At 40.7% G+C, this 18,603-nt stretch overlaps 1 protein-coding gene across 1 annotated transcript; it reads right to left on the bottom strand.

The window, feature by feature from the left end:
- Window positions 1-9,178: 9,178 nt before the first annotated feature.
- On the bottom strand, window positions 9,179-18,198 carry LOC311060246 (uncharacterized protein; the record flags this gene model as incomplete). Its single annotated transcript, XM_084078377.1, has 17 exons — window positions 18,173-18,198; window positions 15,523-15,734; window positions 15,042-15,145; window positions 14,777-14,895; window positions 14,462-14,617; window positions 13,926-14,140; window positions 13,556-13,641; window positions 13,320-13,456; window positions 12,745-12,870; window positions 12,232-12,422; window positions 11,938-12,026; window positions 11,680-11,807; window positions 11,048-11,175; window positions 10,382-10,499; window positions 10,158-10,293; window positions 9,840-9,850; window positions 9,179-9,379 (listed from the first exon to the last, which is right to left on the bottom strand). The coding sequence occupies exons 3-17, from the start codon at window positions 15,112-15,114 to the stop codon at window positions 9,179-9,181; spliced, it is 1,914 nt and encodes a 637-aa protein (XP_083934503.1). The 5' UTR covers window positions 15,115-15,145; window positions 15,523-15,734; window positions 18,173-18,198.
- Window positions 18,199-18,603: the final 405 nt, after the last annotated feature.

Here is an 18,603-nt window from a genome sequence, read left to right as displayed (position 1 = left end):
TGCCCCTGGTGCATCTTTCAGTCAGCTGACCTCCTCACAGAGCATGATCATTCTGTACAACCTGACAACACACTGCACAGACCTCGACCCAGAGGTAAGACATTCACACACATGCGCCGCACACATTCATGCTTTTGACACTGACGGGTTGTGTTTAAACCTTAATCTCCCATTTGCTGCAGATTGCTGCTGCTTTGGCAGGCAACAGTGGTGGCAACCTCAATGCAAACTACGTCACTGCCCTCGGCAGTCAGAGCGTGGGCTTATCCTCCGGCCAACTCACCGGCGCAACGCCGGGAGACATCCATGCCTCGCTTGGCAAATTATTCCCATCTTTCAAGATTTTTTTAAAATAGCAGATCGACAAGCTCACACTGTGTTGCATCGCAATGCGTTATGAGCTTGTAGATGTATATTGGGTTAAAGTGGTTTTGGTGATGTTGGCCCCCCTGGAACCTCCTCAAGGATGGGGGACCATACTTTGAGAACCACTGTGTGTGTGTGTGTGTGTGTGTGAGAGAGAGAGAGAGAGAGAGAGAGAGAGAGAGAGAGAGAGAGAGAGAGAGAGAGAGAATCATAATATGAAGGTGGGAGATAGACAATGTTTGCTGCTTGCCTCACCAACAGCTGACCTGCATGTACAACTACATCAAAGGAGAAGCAGATGTCACCACCTTCAGCGACTACCCTCCAGATGTTCTCCTCTATTATGAGTAAGTACAGTATGAATGATACTCACAGCTGCCCTTAATGATATGGACTTAACCCATTAAGACCTGAGGCCGATTCTGCAAATGCCTTCAAAACCGTGACTTCTCTGGAGTGAGTGTGGACAATCTGAACATTTTTACTGAAGACATTGATTTGATTGTTTGTACTTGACACTACAATTTCAGTAACTTAATAACCTTTCAACCTGGCGTATATTTTGGGCATGTCATCACAGGATTGCAAGATTTTCAAAAACGTAATAGCTGATTTGCGAGTGTGACATTATAATTCGATTACGTATAAAATAGGGCTTCAGTGGTTAAATCTCATATCCTGCCCTCTCCTATTATGTCCTGTCTGTCTCTCTGTTGTCTTAAACGTGTCCAGACGGAGGTTCTACACCTCCTGACTCCGAAGCAGACTGCAGAGATGCTGCTGGTGCCTACTCCTCCAGAGAAAGACGTCATCATCCATGCAGTGTTTGACCATCTGACACAGTCTCAAGGAGACTTTCCTGAGTTCCTGCACCACCTGGTTCTGCTCGCTAGAGAGGTAACCTCATCTGTAGAGCGTCTTATGACAGCTTAAAAAACGTACAGCAAAATATAATAATAATTATAATAATAATAATTATTATTATAATGCATGGACTTTTATTTTATTTCTTAGGTTAAGCCACCCTGTGATGTCTACCAAGTCATGTGAGTGTGTTGTGATGATGTTAAATGGCTTACATTTTAAAGGGGTTACACCATGAATGTAAAAAAAATATATTATATATAAATATTGCCCCCTAATACGTATTAAACAGGTTGTAAGCCTAAAAAAACAATATTGACCCATGTAATCCTTCCCCTAGTCCATGACGATGACTGGTCCATCGGCGTCTGCGGTTCTGGATGTGATTGGAGAGCTGAGAGTGTCGATTCTGACTGATGAACAGTTGAGGGACAGTGATGTCATTGGGAAGTGGTTCTCCGGACGTTTGAGAGGGTTCCTGTCATCTGCATCAGGAGAGTTTCTATACTGCCTCAGCAGCAGGAACCTCAGCTGTAACACATACCAGCAAGTGTAAGTATTGAGCTGGAGACTTCTTCCATCTGTATACCCTTTGACTGAATTTTCCCACCTGGGGCTATCATCTTTATGTGGATGTATTTCACATTTAATCTCCCATAATGGGGTGTTTGGATGAAAAGCATAGTTAAGTCACAATGTTTTGAATTTCTTTTATTTTTTCTTGTGAGTAAAAAGTCGGGTAGCACTTTACAATAATGACCCGTTATAAAGCATTTATAAACGTTTATAAGTAGTTTGTAGACTATTAACAAATCATTAACAACCTGTTTGTTGACATTCGTAAATGATTACTAAAACCTTTATGACTACAGTTACAAATCATTTGTAAAGTATTAGTAAGTAGTGAACTATTCATGAATAAGCCATTTATATACATCTGTAAAAGATTATTAAATCATTTGTAACGACCCATTCTAAAGCATTTATAAACGTTTATAAGCAGTTTGTAGACTATTAACAAATCATTAACAACCTGTTTATTGACATTCGTAAATGATTACTAAAACCTTTATAACTAAGGTTACAAATCATCTATAAAGGTATTAGTAACTATTCATGAATAAGCCATGTATAATACATCTGTAAATGATTATTAAATCATTTGTAACTGATGTTACATAATATATACAAGCTATTGGTAACTTGTTCATGGTTAACATATGCTTTGTTAAACATTCCTAAAGTATCTATAAATCCTTAGTACATGTTATTATGTGCCCTATAGTAAAGTGAAGACAGTTCATCATTTACAACTGTCTGTTAATGTGTTTGTTCATGTTTAACATGCTTTGTAAAACATTCCTAAAATATCTATAAATCCTTTGTACATGTTATTATGTGCCCTACAGTAAAGTGAAGACAGTTCATCATTTATGACTGTCTGTTAATGTGGACTTTCTCCTTACCTGTTGCAAACTACCTGGCTTTCATGAATGCAGACACCAAACAATTACTAGAATTATCATTCATGTTAAGCAAATGATGCGTAAGACATTCGTATGTAAACCATTTGTGGTGTTAGGGACCAAAAAAGTCACTACAAAGTACTACCAATCAACTCTAAATTGCCTGAAACGTACTCCTAACAGGTTTTTGGGGGGACGATTTTGGCCTCCACACTTAGTGATTATTTCGGATTTAACTTTCGTTTCGGTGGTGACCAACTTTCGTTTCGGTAGTTTGATTACAAAATGTAAGTTGTGTAAAAAATAATCTGACTATACTAAGTTGTTATTTGTTTGTTTAAGTCAGGCTATACTCTACTCAGAGTCATAAGTTTACAAAATGTACTAAAGTAGAGTGAACGTCTGTGCGGTTTGTCTTCATCACTGAAAATAACGTACATGTAAACTGATGTCACGTGCAGTTGGGGTGAAGAAACACAACCATTTCACTCCTAATAATACCTATTTGATTTGACTTCCTGACTTGCTGCTGTAGCTGAGGCTTGAACCTGTTACCTGCGGCTCACTAGTCAGTGACTCTATCCATTCACCTACAGCTGTTTCCTTGGAGTCTGCGGTTCTGAAACGTTTTGTTGTCAACCCCCCAAATTGACATGTATTTGGGCAGTGGACCCCAATGTGAAAAGATGTAGTGTCAGGGCCCCCCATGAAAAAGACTTATATTTATGCTGTAACATATTTTTAGCGGCGCTAGCCGCTCTATACCTTTAGGTATAGAGCGGATATTAGCCCTCTATGCCTGGCTTTTGCGTCAACGTTCTGATTGGTCAGGTGCGCCAACGTTCTGATTGGTCAGGTGCGTCAACGTTCTGATTGGTCAGGTGCGTCAACGTTCTGATTGGTCAGGTGCGCCAAAGTTGTGATTGGTCACTATTCATGACATCACTATGATGTCATGAATATAGAATTCGATGTCTATATAAACGATGACAATGACTTCATCTTATTATTCATTTGGCTAAAGTCTCCGTCTAGGTAAGTTATTTAAAGTTAATATGACGAATAGAAAGAGAAAGATACAAGAACAGATGAAGGGTGAATGTATAGAAAGTCTGAGTTCGGGACCCAGTCATCCGTTATGACAGAATGGTTTGATAGAGACGATCGAGAATCCAAGAGTCCGTTAAGGTTCTGATTGGTCAGGCCCGTCAAGGTTCTGATTGATCAGGCCCGTCAAGGTTCTGATTGGTCAGGCCCGTCAAGGTTGTGATTTGTCAGGCAAGGGGACTATTCATGACATCACTATGATGTCAAGGTTTATTTTTTATTTCCTCATGTTTTTTTTTGTATATATTTTTATTTGGCTAAAGTCTCCTTCTAGGTAAGTTATTTAAAGTTAGATCCTCAATTTAACTTTATCTGTCGTCGACGCTCTGATTGGTCAGACCCGTCAACAAAGTGATTGGTCAAGCTTCACATGACACATGGCTATAAACACATTATAAACACATATCGATGACATAATGTATTCTAAGGCGCCGCTACCTTCACACAGGGTGTGATTTTTTTAAAGTTATTTGTCTTGTTTGTTGTTCAAGTCAAAGCACCAGGAAGGCTGTACTTGTCAGCCATCTGTTAGCTCAATGGGTTGAGACGCAGTATTCATGATCCAGAGGCCATGAGTTCAAATCCCATTGATGTCTTTCCTATGATTCTTTCCTTTGCAGACTGGCTTCCAGAAGATCAACTGAAAACTGCCAGGAAGGCTATATTTGTCATCCAACTGTTAGCTCAATGGGTTGAGACGCAGTATACATGATCCAGAGGCCATGAGTTCAAATCCCATTGATGTCTTTCCTATGATTCTTTCCTTTGCAGACTGGCTTCCAGAAGATCAACTGAAAACTACCAGGAAGGCTGTACTTGTCAGCCATCTGTTAGCTCAATGGGTTGAGACGCAGTATTCATGATCCAGAGGCCATGAGTTCAAATCCCATTGATGTCTTTCCTATGATTCTTTCCTTTGCAGACTGGCTTCCAGAAGATCAACTGAAAACTACCAGGAAGGCTGTACTTGTCCGCCATCTGTTAGCTCAATGGGTTGAGACGCAGTATTCAAGATCCAGAGGCCATGAGTTCAAATCCCATTGATGTCTTTCCTATGATTCTTTCCTTTGCAGACTGGCTTCCAGAAGATCAACTGAAAACTACCAAGAAGGCTGTACTTGTCAGCCATCTGTTAACTCAAAGCGTTGAGACGCAGTATACATGATCCAGAGGCCATGAGTTCAAATCCCACTGGTGTCTTTACTGTGATGCTTCCCTTTGCAGACTAACTTCTAGAAAAACAAGTTAAAACCACCAGAAAACCTGTAACTCTCAGCCAACAGCATAGCTCAACTGGTAGAGCGTCTGTCCAATAACATGACTTGACCTGACTTGAGTGGGTTCGATTCCCACTTGAGTCAAGTGTCCCCGGTAACTTGGGGCAACGGATAAATTGACTGATATCCTTAGTGATGCTTCCCTTTGCAGACTAACTTCTAGAAAAACAAGTTAAAACCACCAGGAAACCTGTAACTCTCAGCCAACAGCATAGCTCAACTGGTAGAGCGTCTGTCCAATAACATGACTTGACTTGACTTGAGTGGGTTCGATTCCCACTTGAGTCAAGTGTCCCCGGTAACTTGGGGCAACGGATAAATTGACTGATATTCTTCGTGATGCTTCCCTTTGCAGAATAACTTCTAGAAAAACAAGTTAAAACCACCAGGAAACCTGTAACTTTCAGCCAACAGCTTAGCTCAACTGGTAGAGCGTCTGTCCAATAACATGACTTGACTTGACTTGAGTGGACACTTGCCTCGAGTGGGAATCGAACCCACTCAAGTCATGTTATTGGACAGACGCTCTACCAGTCGAGCTATGCTGTTGGCTGAGAGTTACGGGTTTCCTGGTGGTTTTAACTTGTTTTCTAGAAGTTAGTCTGCAAAGGGAAGCATCACTAAGGCTTGACTTGACTTGAGTGGGTTCGATTCCCACTCGAGGCAAGTGTCCACTCAAGTCAAGTCAAGTCATGTTATTGGACAGACGCTCTACCAGTCGAGCTATGCTGTTGGCTGAGAGTTAAAGGTTTCCTGGTGGTTTTAACTTGTTTTCTAGAAGTTAGTCTGCAAAGGGAAGCATCACGAAGGATATCAGTCAATTTATCCGTTGCCCCAAGTTACCGGGGACACTTGACTCAAGTGGGAATCGAACCCACTCAAGTCAAGTCAAGTCATGTTATTGGACAGACGCTCTACCAGTTGAGCTAAGCTGTTGGCTGAGAGTTACAGGTTTCCTGGTGGTTTTAACTTGTTTTTCTAGAAGTTAGTCTGCAAAGGGAAGCATCACTAAGGATATCAGTCAATTTATCCGTTGCCCCAAGTTACCGGGGACACTTGACTCGAGTGGGAATCGAACCCACTCAAGTCAGGTCAAGTCATGTTATTGGACAGACGCTCTACCAGTTGAGCTATGCTGTTGGCTGAGAGTTACAGGTTTTCTGGTGGTTTTAACTTGTTTTTCTAGAAGTTAGTCTGCAAAGGGAAGCATCACAGTAAAGACACCAGTGGGATTTGAACTCATGGCCTCTGGATCATGTATACTGCGTCTCAACGCATTGAGTTAACAGATGGCTGACAAGTACAGCCTTCTTGGTAGTTTTCAGTTGATCTTCTGGAAGCCAGTCTGCAAAGGAAAGAATCATAGGAAAGACATCAATGGGATTTGAACTCATGGCCTCTGGATCTTGAATACTGCGTCTCAACCCATTGAGCTAACAGATGGCGGACAAGTACAGCCTTCCTGGTAGTTTTCAGTTGATCTTCTGGAAGCCAGTCTGCAAAGGAAAGAATCATAGGAAAGACATCAATGGGATTTGAACTCATGGCCTCTGGATCATGAATACTGCGTCTCAACCCATTGAGCTAACAGATGGCTGACAAGTACAGCCTTCCTGGTAGTTTTCAGTTGATCTTCTGGAAGCCAGTCTGCAAAGGAAAGAATCATAGGAAAGACATCAATGGGATTTGAACTCATGGCCTCTGGATCATGTATACTGCGTCTCAACCCATTGAGCTAACAGTTGGATGACAAATATAGCCTTCCTGGCAGTTTTCAGTTGATCTTCTGGAAGCCAGTCTGCAAAGGAAAGAATCATAGGAAAGACATCAATGGGATTTGAACTCATGGCCTCTGGATCATGAATACTGCGTCTCAACCCATTGAGCTAACAGATGGCTGACAAGTACAGCCTTCCTGGTGCTTTGACTTGAACAACAAACAAGACAAATAACTTTAAAAAAATATGTTACAGCATAAATATAAGTCTTTTTCATGGGGGGCCCTGACACTACATCTTTTCACATTGGGGTCCACTGCCCAAATACATGTCAATTTGGGGGGTTGACAACAAAACGTTTCAGAACCGCAGACTCCAAGGAAACAGCTGTAGGTGAATGGATAGAGTCACTGACTAGTGAGCCGCAGGTAACAGGTTCAAGCCTCAGCTACAGCAGCAAGTCAGGAAGTCAAATCAAATAGGTATTATTAGGAGTGAAATGGTTGTGTTTCTTCACCCCAACTGCACGTGACATCAGTTTACATGTACGTTATTTTCAGTGATGAAGACAAACCGCACAGACGTTCACTCTACTTTAGTACATTTTGTAAACTTATGACTCTGAGTAGAGTATAGCCTGACTTAAACAAACAAATAACAACTTAGTATAGTCAGATTATTTTTTACACAACTTACATTTTGTAATCAAACTACCGAAACGAAAGTTGGTCACCACCGAAACGAAAGTTAAATCCGAAATAATCACTAAGTGTGGAGGCCAAAATCGTCCCCCCAAAAACCTGTTAGGAGTACGTTTCAGGCAATTTAGAGTTGATTGGTAGTACTTTGTAGTGACTTTTTTGGTCCCTAACACCACAAATGGTTTACATACGAATGTCTTACGCATCATTTGCTTAACATGAATGATAATTCTAGTAATTGTTTGGTGTCTGCATTCATGAAAGCCAGGTAGTTTGCAACAGGTAAGGAGAAAGTCCACATTAACAGACAGTCATAAATGATGAACTGTCTTCACTTTACTGTAGGGCACATAATAACATGTACAAAGGATTTATAGATATTTTAGGAATGTTTTACAAAGCATGTTAAACATGAACAAACACATTAACAGACAGTTGTAAATGATGAACTGTCTTCACTTTACTATAGGGCACATAATAACATGTACTAAGGATTTATAGATACTTTAGGAATGTTTAACAAAGCATATGTTAACCATGAACAAGTTACCAATAGCTTGTATATATTATGTAACATCAGTTACAAATGATTTAATAATCATTTACAGATGTATTATACATGGCTTATTCATGAATAGTTACTAATACCTTTATAGATGATTTGTAACCTTAGTTATAAAGGTTTTAGTAATCATTTACGAATGTCAATAAACAGGTTGTTAATGATTTGTTAATAGTCTACAAACTGCTTATAAACGTTTATAAATGCTTTAGAATGGGTCGTTACAAATGATTTAATAATCTTTTACAGATGTATATAAATGGCTTATTCATGAATAGTTCACTACTTACTAATACTTTACAAATGATTTGTAACTGTAGTCATAAAGGTTTTAGTAATCATTTACGAATGTCAACAAACAGGTTGTTAATGATTTGTTAATAGTCTACAAACTACTTATAAACGTTTATAAATGCTTTATAACGGGTCATTATTGTAAAGTGCTACCCGACTTTTTACTCACAAGAAAAAATAAAAGAAATTCAAAACATTGTGACTTAACTATGCTTTTCATCCAAACACCCCATTATGGGAGATTAAATGTGAAATACATCCACATAAAGATGATAGCCCCAGGTGGGAAAATTCAGTCAAAGGGTATACAGATGGAAGAAGTCTCCAGCTCAATACTTACACTTGCTGGTATGTGTTACAGCTGAGGTTCCTGCTGCTGAGGCAGTATAGAAACTCTCCTGATGCAGATGACAGGAACCCTCTCAAACGTCCGGAGAACCACTTCCCAATGACATCACTGTCCCTCAACTGTTCATCAGTCAGAATCGACACTCTCAGCTCTCCAATCACATCCAGAACCGCAGACGCCGATGGACCAGTCATCGTCATGGACTAGGGGAAGGATTACATGGGTCAATATTGTTTTTTTAGGCTTACAACCTGTTTAATACGTATTAGGGGGCAATATTTATATATAATATATTTTTTTTACATTCATGGTGTAACCCCTTTAAAATGTAAGCCATTTAACATCATCACAACACACTCACATGACTTGGTAGACATCACAGGGTGGCTTAACCTAAGAAATAAAATAAAAGTCCATGCATTATAATAATAATTATTATTATTATAATTATTATTATATTTTGCTGTACGTTTTTTAAGCTGTCATAAGACGCTCTACAGATGAGGTTACCTCTCTAGCGAGCAGAACCAGGTGGTGCAGGAACTCAGGAAAGTCTCCTTGAGACTGTGTCAGATGGTCAAACACTGCATGGATGATGACGTCTTTCTCTGGAGGAGTAGGCACCAGCAGCATCTCTGCAGTCTGCTTCGGAGTCAGGAGGTGTAGAACCTCCGTCTGGACACGTTTAAGACAACAGAGAGACAGACAGGACATAATAGGAGAGGGCAGGATATGAGATTTAACCACTGAAGCCCTATTTTATACGTAATCGAATTATAATGTCACACTCGCAAATCAGCTATTACGTTTTTGAAAATCTTGCAATCCTGTGATGACATGCCCAAAATATACGCCAGGTTGAAAGGTTATTAAGTTACTGAAATTGTAGTGTCAAGTACAAACAATCAAATCAATGTCTTCAGTAAAAATGTTCAGATTGTCCACACTCACTCCAGAGAAGTCACGGTTTTGAAGGCATTTGCAGAATCGGCCTCAGGTCTTAATGGGTTAAGTCCATATCATTAAGGGCAGCTGTGAGTATCATTCATACTGTACTTACTCATAATAGAGGAGAACATCTGGAGGGTAGTCGCTGAAGGTGGTGACATCTGCTTCTCCTTTGATGTAGTTGTACATGCAGGTCAGCTGTTGGTGAGGCAAGCAGCAAACATTGTCTATCTCCCACCTTCATATTATGATTCTCTCTCTCTCTCTCTCTCTCTCTCTCTCTCTCTCTCTCTCTCTCTCTCTCTCTCTCACACACACACACACACACACAGTGGTTCTCAAAGTATGGTCCCCCATCCTTGAGGAGGTTCCAGGGGGGCCAACATCACCAAAACCACTTTAACCCAATATACATCTACAAGCTCATAACGCATTGCGATGCAACACAGTGTGAGCTTGTCGATCTGCTATTTTAAAAAAATCTTGAAAGATGGGAATAATTTGCCAAGCGAGGCATGGATGTCTCCCGGCGTTGCGCCGGTGAGTTGGCCGGAGGATAAGCCCACGCTCTGACTGCCGAGGGCAGTGACGTAGTTTGCATTGAGGTTGCCACCACTGTTGCCTGCCAAAGCAGCAGCAATCTGCAGCAAATGGGAGATTAAGGTTTAAACACAACCCGTCAGTGTCAAAAGCATGAATGTGTGCGGCGCATGTGTGTGAATGTCTTACCTCTGGGTCGAGGTCTGTGCAGTGTGTTGTCAGGTTGTACAGAATGATCATGCTCTGTGAGGAGGTCAGCTGACTGAAAGATGCACCAGGGGCAAGGCATCGACACAGCAGAGGAAGCCTGGAAGCAGTGAGTGGAGATCGTCAGTGAGCTGACACATTTAGGCACTGGGTTTGATTTGTAAAAATTAAAATAAAAAACACTAAAATAGGGATGCCAGGGTTAACCCATTTAGACCGGGAATCTGTGTCATTTTTAGATTTCTTTGGCATTGTTTTTTTCAAATCTTTGAATATATATTCTACAAATGTCTACTAAATCCTAAAAAAAACTTATGTTGCTATATCAGTGAACACTTTCATGTCAAGGACCCCCAAAATGATATGTATTTGGCCGCGGATCCCCATCTCAAAATATTTAGTCCCAGGGACCCCAGAAGCAAAGATTTGAGTTAAAAATGTTCTCTTTAGAAATATATATATTCAAAGATTTGCACACATTTTCACTATTTTTCAAAAATAGCAGATCTACAAGTTCATAGCGTGGCACTTGGTCGCACTATAAACTTGTAGATCTGCTATTTTTGAATAGCCAAAGAAATCGAAAATGACACAGACGTGTTCCCGGATTGAATGGGTTAAGCTCATCGTTTCACTGTTCAGACTTACAGCAGGGGATTGAAGTTGGGGTCCTGTAGGTAGATCAGTTCAGTGTAGTAGGCGGTGAAGTTGGCGTCCAGAACTGAATGGTTGAGCAGAGCAATGTTCAGCGGGTTTACAGTGAACACCTGGATGACCTAGACAGGATATAAACACAGAGGAGTTAGGATGTCCACTATCCCTCACAATTATATGCATTTCTCATCCGTCCATTCATCTTCTACATGCATAAAGTACATACATGCATATCATCACTGTCAAGCAGAAACCTTGTATCTCCACATTTCATCTTTTTAAGTGTGTTCATAGATAAATGCCGTATTTTATACTTTGCCGTATGACAGTGTCACGCAAAAGTAGCATAAATAGCAGATCGGTAAGCTCACAAAATGTTGCATCACGATGTAAATGCGTAGATTATTAGCAAATTCGCCTCTGCCATGCCAAAAATAGGGAGGCAAGGCTGACAGTGATTAAGTGATTTAAAAAAAATAACTACATTGGATCCATTTGAACACTGGTTCTTTTTTCCATTTCCTGAAAAGTAACAGTTTTGGACATACAAGGTTTCCACGCAACAGCGATGATATGTATATTGTACATTCATACACATATAAACTTTCCTTCCTACTGAGCAATACCTGTATAGAACCAAAAGTATTGAGGTCCTGTAGTGTGAGGAAAGGCATGAAGGGGCCTATGTACTGAGCGAACCAGGCGGTAGAGTTCAGTTCCGGATCGTTGGCATCGTAACACTTGGGCGTCGTTCCTGTAAACACAATAAAATATAAAAAAATATGTACGGTAACACATTTTTGGAATCAAATCTTGAATCCAAACTTGTAAAAAAACACTTGTAAAATAACAACAAAAACAAATAACAACGATGAAAAAGTGACCTGAGACAAGGTAGGCCTCGATGACGCCGTACACGTCGTTCTCTGCAAAGTCTGCGATGCTGTAGTTGTGTGTGCCCAGAACTGAAACACTAAAGAATTGAACAAAAAATGATTCAGTCAAAGCAGACAAAGCGTGAAATCATGATGTATGACTATGAAAAATTATTTTACATAAAATACCGTACAATGTAATGTAGAACCGCTCATCACAGACACAATAGCTGTGCAGAACTGGAGTACTAAATATCAAGCTTATCACATTTAACTGAAAAGCATTTCTTTAAGTCCACTTACAGTTTTTGGAAGGACAGACAGGTGGCACCCTGTGTGGTGGTGGAGGTGAGCAGGTTCTTGTGGAGGAAGACCAAGTCATCGGTGAGACTGCGATCGAACCAGAAGTTGACCTGTGACCTATCACTGCTGTTGAGAGCCAGGGGCCAGACGCGAGGCAGCGTGGCACGCCGCACAACCGCAGGGAGTCTCTCCTGCAGTCAGCATACAATACAATACGTAAAGTGGGGTCCTTGAGGGAGTTCACAGTACAACGGACCACCATAGAAACAAGATTTTTATGTTAGCATAACTTTTGACTTTTCACATTTTTTTTTAAATATTTTAGTTTTTAACAAATCTTCTCTTATGGGGTCTCTGGACTGCAGCCAAATGGGGGTCTACGTCCAAATACATAGCAATTTGGGGGTCCTTGACATGAAAATGTTAGAACAACTGCTCTATACTGTATACAGTATCATGTATACACTATACATATACACATGAGTGTCTGCTCTGTGGTTGTGTAGTGCCTACGTTCTCCAGGAACACAGTAGTCTGAATGTAGTTCTGGTAGATCTGGCAGAGTTGTCCCTCATCGTCAACAATACCAGGGCGACGGAGGAAACTGCCAAGGTCTGAAGGTGGCATGGAGTTCAGCAGCTGAAGACACAGTTACAGTAGCATTACGGAAACGTGAGCATTATTCACACAGCAGCCATTTCTCTCATAGGGGCTGTGTGTCCACCAAGGCGTTTTTTTTTCCCTGAGTGCAGCGTATGTTTTGAATTGTTTTCAATAGGAGCGCTGCGTTACCGCTATGCTGGAAACCACAGCAATGTGATGATACCCTGAGTGTCTATTTTGTGCTGCACTTTCAGGTCTTTAGCGTATTTTATCTTGGATTTTTTTTTACAAAAATTGTCTCTGAGATGTAGTGAAGTAGAAGCAAAAGGGGGGAAAAAAAGAGGAAAAATTCCTCAAAATTTAACTTAGTCACTTTAGACCACTGGTTATCCCCCCCCCCCCCCTCCACACACACACACACACACACACACACACACACACACACACACACACACACACACACACACACACACACACACACACACCTGAGGCATCCTGTCGCTGGGCATGAGCGACATGAACGTGGACAGGTTGGGGAACTGGAATCCCATGAATGAGCTCTCCAAGAAACCATAGAAACGGAGGTTGTAGTTGTCACCATAGCAGCGGAGAGGAGTTGATCCTATAAGAACAGGGGAGATAGATGTACAGTAAGAATGCTGCCTGTCATTCATTCATTCATTCATGAGCTGCAAGTGTTGACTTTGCGGTCGTCCTTTACCTTTGAGAGACTGAATGATGTGATTGTGTATCTCCGTCTGTGTGACGTCCCCAAGTGTTGATAGAATCACATTCAGGACAGTAACTCTGCGTCACAAAAAGAGAAGGCATACTAAAAGGTCAAATTCTAAAGATATTGTTACTGTGCCACTAGTTTGTAGGTCAACAACAATAAAAAAAGTAAGTGTGTCAACCAGGATATATTATATTATAGTATTATATTACAAGATAATAATATAATACTTTTTACCCCATGATCTCTCACCCACTAGGAATACACCCAATGTTTCCCACAAAAAAACGTTCAGCTAAAGGCCAAGGGCAATCCCCCAATCCCCAAGGAAAAGAACAGGTAAAGGTGCTCCACTTACGCTTGCTGCTCTGTGGCACAGCTCCTCCCTGCCACAATGCTGAAGTAAGGGCCGACATGGCTCGGTGAGAGGTCAACCAGTAGGGGGCGTAGGCGCATGTGGAGCCACGCTTGCACACTGCTGTCTTCCACAGAGGGCTCAGAGAGGTTGGCGCGGTCAAACACGACTTGCAACATGGCAGACCTCACTGTAGCGGGGAACGAACTCTCATGAGCCTGCAGAAAAAGAGAGTAATGAAATGGAGATTAAGTAAGTAATTGGTTAATATTATACATATGTTTTGTATTGATAATCCAAATCTGCAAAGTAACTAGTAACTAAAGTTTTCAAATGATTGTAGTGGAGTAAATGTACTAGATTTGCCTCTGAGATGCAGTGTAGTAGAAGTATAGTATAGTATTGAAAAATTGACATACTCAAGTAAAGTCAAAGTACAGTACCTCTACATCTAAATATACCTCTACCGTCTAAATATACTTAATTACTTTCCATCACTGGAAAAGGCAGTTTAATGTTGAAATGTGTCCCCCTCTCACCAGGATGGCAGGCGAGAAGTCATCGAAGAACGCTGTGAGGTGTTTGTTGGGAACGTGGTTCATCACCATGGCGACCTGAGAAGATGAGGTGAGCTGACCAGGTGTGGACGAGACCTCTGCTAACTGCGTCACTGTAAGCTGGGTCAGGGCGTCCATCTGCAACCATGCAAGCATACAACACACACACACACACATACAGTGTGTGGATACACAATATCACAAACCGTGTAGAGAGATTTAAAATGAACAGCGTACCATAGAGATTTTAAGACAGGAAACAAATTCTATTCTATAAAAAAAAACTGTAAACAATACCGCTGAAAAGTTGGAGTAGAGCGTCCCTAGGTCACGGAATGAGACAACAGCAGCAAAGGCTCCAAAGTTCTTCTGCAACCATTCTCCACTGGCTGGATATTGTGAACTACAGCTAGGATCTGGACCAGGAAGTACATAATACATCAATGAGGATATTTCATTTTTTATTTAGATTTTGAAATATAGATAATCACTGCTGTAGGATATAAGGTATTCATCAAGCTTGTGCCATTGATTTGCAGTTAGGATGAATGGAAGTCCTAACCTGTGGTTGTGTTCCTGGTGAGGAAGGCCTTGATGAAGTACAGGTACACAGTGACCGGTCTGGAAGGCTCCATCTGTGACTGGTGCTCACCCAAGACCTCAACACTGTGGTTGACAGGTAGCAGTTGAAAGGTCATTCATTATAATGTATTTAGTTTAGCAGTAAAGTGATTGGTTAAATGTTGTATTGAATGAATGTATACAGATGTATGTAACACATATGCATAACTTCTACACTACCCATGGTGGTCATCTGCCAATGAACCACGCAGCTCAACTATGAACATCTCTAGCATAGGGGCCCTTGAATAGTTACATTCATATTGTTTGGGTATACTGATCGTTGGCTCTTGTGGCAAAGAACAGGTCTAAGGTACAGCATATACTGTGTGTATGAGTGGAGCACTCTGGTACAACACAACAGTGAAGCTCACAGCCAGGTTATGTACAACAGTTACAGTGTTGGGGGCTATGACACTTACAGGGCTTGGTAGGAGAGGCAATTTAGGTTTTTAGTGGTGAGACAGGACAGGAACTCTTTGGACACAGCTGGCAGGAATGGGCTGAGCCTTTGCTTGAACCACAGATCAATGAACGCAGGTTTCTCAAAGTTGTCTGAGCTGAAGGTGTCCAGTCGGATCTCTCCAATGGAATCCAGAATCAGCGATGTTGCAGGGTTGCTAGGGTTAAATGTCTACAAGGAACGGGGAGATGCAAGCAGAATTCTTCACAAATGTTTATCACATTTTTTTTTCTGTTACTTTTTTGTACTATTTGATTTTATGTATTGTCTGATAAAACTTCTGAAAATAAAGAGTTTTAAAAAAAATGTTTATCACAAGATTTATATTAGTAAATGAGAAAGTCAAGATGAGAAAGGGTAGCCTACTGTTGAGTTAAATATGAGAGACATAATTAGTGGCTTACTGAAGCACAAGCGTATTCTTCAATGCCGTAGTCGCAAAAACGTCCACTCATCTGTCCATTGTTGAGGAGGAGCTGTAGTGCAGTGCTTTAGAAGATTGGAAAATAAAATAAAACATTTCTTACAAAATGATTCTTCATAAAATAATACCACACTGTGAATTAGCAGACAATGAGCCACTACTCTGCTTAAAATGTAATGCTTAAATTCAAATGAAGGTACTTACCTCTCTGGTGTATATTGTGCAGCCTAAGAAAAGAAAATTGGATATAATAAGGATCTGGTTCAATTTTAAGAACACCATGGCTAAGCAAAAATGACCATTGCAAATGAAGTCAAGTGTAAACATATACAGCAGATCTAGAAGATCTCACCTGGTGGAACTTGCTGAAGTAAAGCCAGCTTGTTATTTGTGACGGATGATGCTACACTCTGAGGAAGAGTAAGCAAGGCCTGGTCCAGTCTGGTGAAACTGAGACCCAAAAAGTTGCGGTTAACATAGGCCAATAATAATGAATTAAATAACTTTGACATGGTCTTCAAAAAACAAAACAAAACAAAAATATTTATATAAACTTACACTATTTTGTATGATGAGCAGGAAATGTTTCCCTGTCAAATGACAAAAAATAAATTGTCATTTCAAAACAAACATACACAGTTACTGTTTCTCTCATTATCATGCTATAGTTTTTACCGTTCCAGAAAACATAACAAGGTGGGACAGAAACTCAATCCCCTCTCCTCTGGAGACGCAGTCAGGTAGTCAAACACTGAGTTGATGACAACGTCTTTCTCAGCAGGAAGAGGCAACACCACAAGTTCTGCACTCTGCTTTGGAGACAGGAGCTTTACAGCCTCCAGCTGGACCGGGAAAAAACATACAGAAAAATATTATTATTATTTTATATTACAGTAACCTATATATATTATATATTATATTAAGTAAGTAATTACCTATTACGTGTATGTTTGATAATTTTTCCATGTTATGTGTGTATAAGCTTAAGTCTATAAGTTATAAGTCTTACAGGGGAGAAGCCCGGGTTGAGATTCAGGAATTCGGCCCAAAAGTTGTTCTGCAACCAGTCAACACTACTGTTGGACACACAGCCTCGGTCTGGAGGGGACAGATCAGAATGAAACATTGAAGGGATAGTTCACCCCCAAAATGACTTTTTTTCTATCGATTAGTCACTCCACAGAGACTTGAATTCATGGATGTTTTTTTGTTTTTGTCGCATCCTAAGCCAATAATTTGATGACCGGCAGCAGTTCCGGTAGGACACAAAGGGTCTCCTTTATGTCTGCTACCGGAACCGCTGCCTACCGGTCCACTGGTCATCAAATTATTGGCTTAGGAATGCGACAAAAACAACAAAATATCCATGAAGTCTCCATGGGGTGAACTATCCCTTTCAAACAAAAGGGTGTATGAAAATGTCAGTCAATAGTAAATTATCCAGTAAAAAGAGCCCATTCAGAGCCAAGTATAGACTCATTATTTATTATTGAGATAATGTAGTTAGTCAGTACCTGACAGTGAGCGGGACAGGAAAGGGAGGATTAGATCCTTCAGGACCAAATGCTGCTGCTGTGAGGTCATGTTGTCAAACTGATGGCTAAACTCCTTCAAACTGTGAATTAAACAAACACACAATGAGAAATAATCTTCTCTATGACGGACTTATTATTCTAGAATCTAGAGGAAAGTTATCATTGTGAGTATGACTTAACCTTATGGGGACCTAAACTCTTAAATCAAACAACATGTCAGATCAAACCAATATTCAAAGTGAATTACATTTGCACATTAATGTGATTGGGTTATAATGATGAATAATAGCCTCCAGGTCAATACTTACACTTGCTGGTATGTGTGACAGCTGAGGTTACTGCCACTGAGGCATCCCGATGCAGATGACAGGAACCCTCTCAAACGTCCAGAGAACCATTTCCTGATGACATCACTGTCCCTCAACTGTTCATTAGTCAGCATCGATAGTCTCATCTCTCCAATCACATCCAGAGCCACAGACGCCGATGGACCAGTCATGGTCTCAGACTAAACAAAGGATTACATGTGTCAATATGATGTTTGACTAAATTACTTTCAGTGTTTGGTCATTGTTGTATACCAATTAATTACACAATTTAGCAGTTTAATTTGAGTTTATTTCAGTGTCTGGTTAAAGCAATTGTTATACCGTGTTGGCAAGAAGATCCAGAGCTGCATCCAACACCCCAAAGGACTTGGACAAGAACAGCTTCCAGACTGGTCTGGAACCAGTGGAGTTGGGGGACTGGTTACACTTCATCACCGCTGCCAGATCCTGTGCTGTCAACATGGACACCTGGGTGGAGAAAATGGAGAGAGCAGAACAGAAAGAAATGCAGGAAATGTTTAAAGAAGTCAAGATGAGAAAAGGTTCTGTTGTTTAAAATATGAATGTAACGAAGGGGGACACCTCTGTTTACTTTTATATAGAATATACTGGTTGAGGCGGCGAATATGGACTAAATTCCGGTCAGAGAATCAGGGGAGTCTGGAGAAGGGATTTCTTTCCAATCATTTATTTCTCTCCAAAGGGCATTGGGTTATTGGTCTTACAACAGTATGAATGTGTGAGGGTGAATG

This window comes from Gymnoscopelus microlampas, assembly GCF_963454915.1.
Source record: "Gymnoscopelus microlampas genome assembly, chromosome: 14".
In the NCBI taxonomy this organism is placed as follows: domain Eukaryota; kingdom Metazoa; phylum Chordata; class Actinopteri; order Myctophiformes; family Myctophidae; genus Gymnoscopelus; species Gymnoscopelus microlampas.
This window is presented reverse-complemented; position numbering and strand designations above follow the sequence as displayed.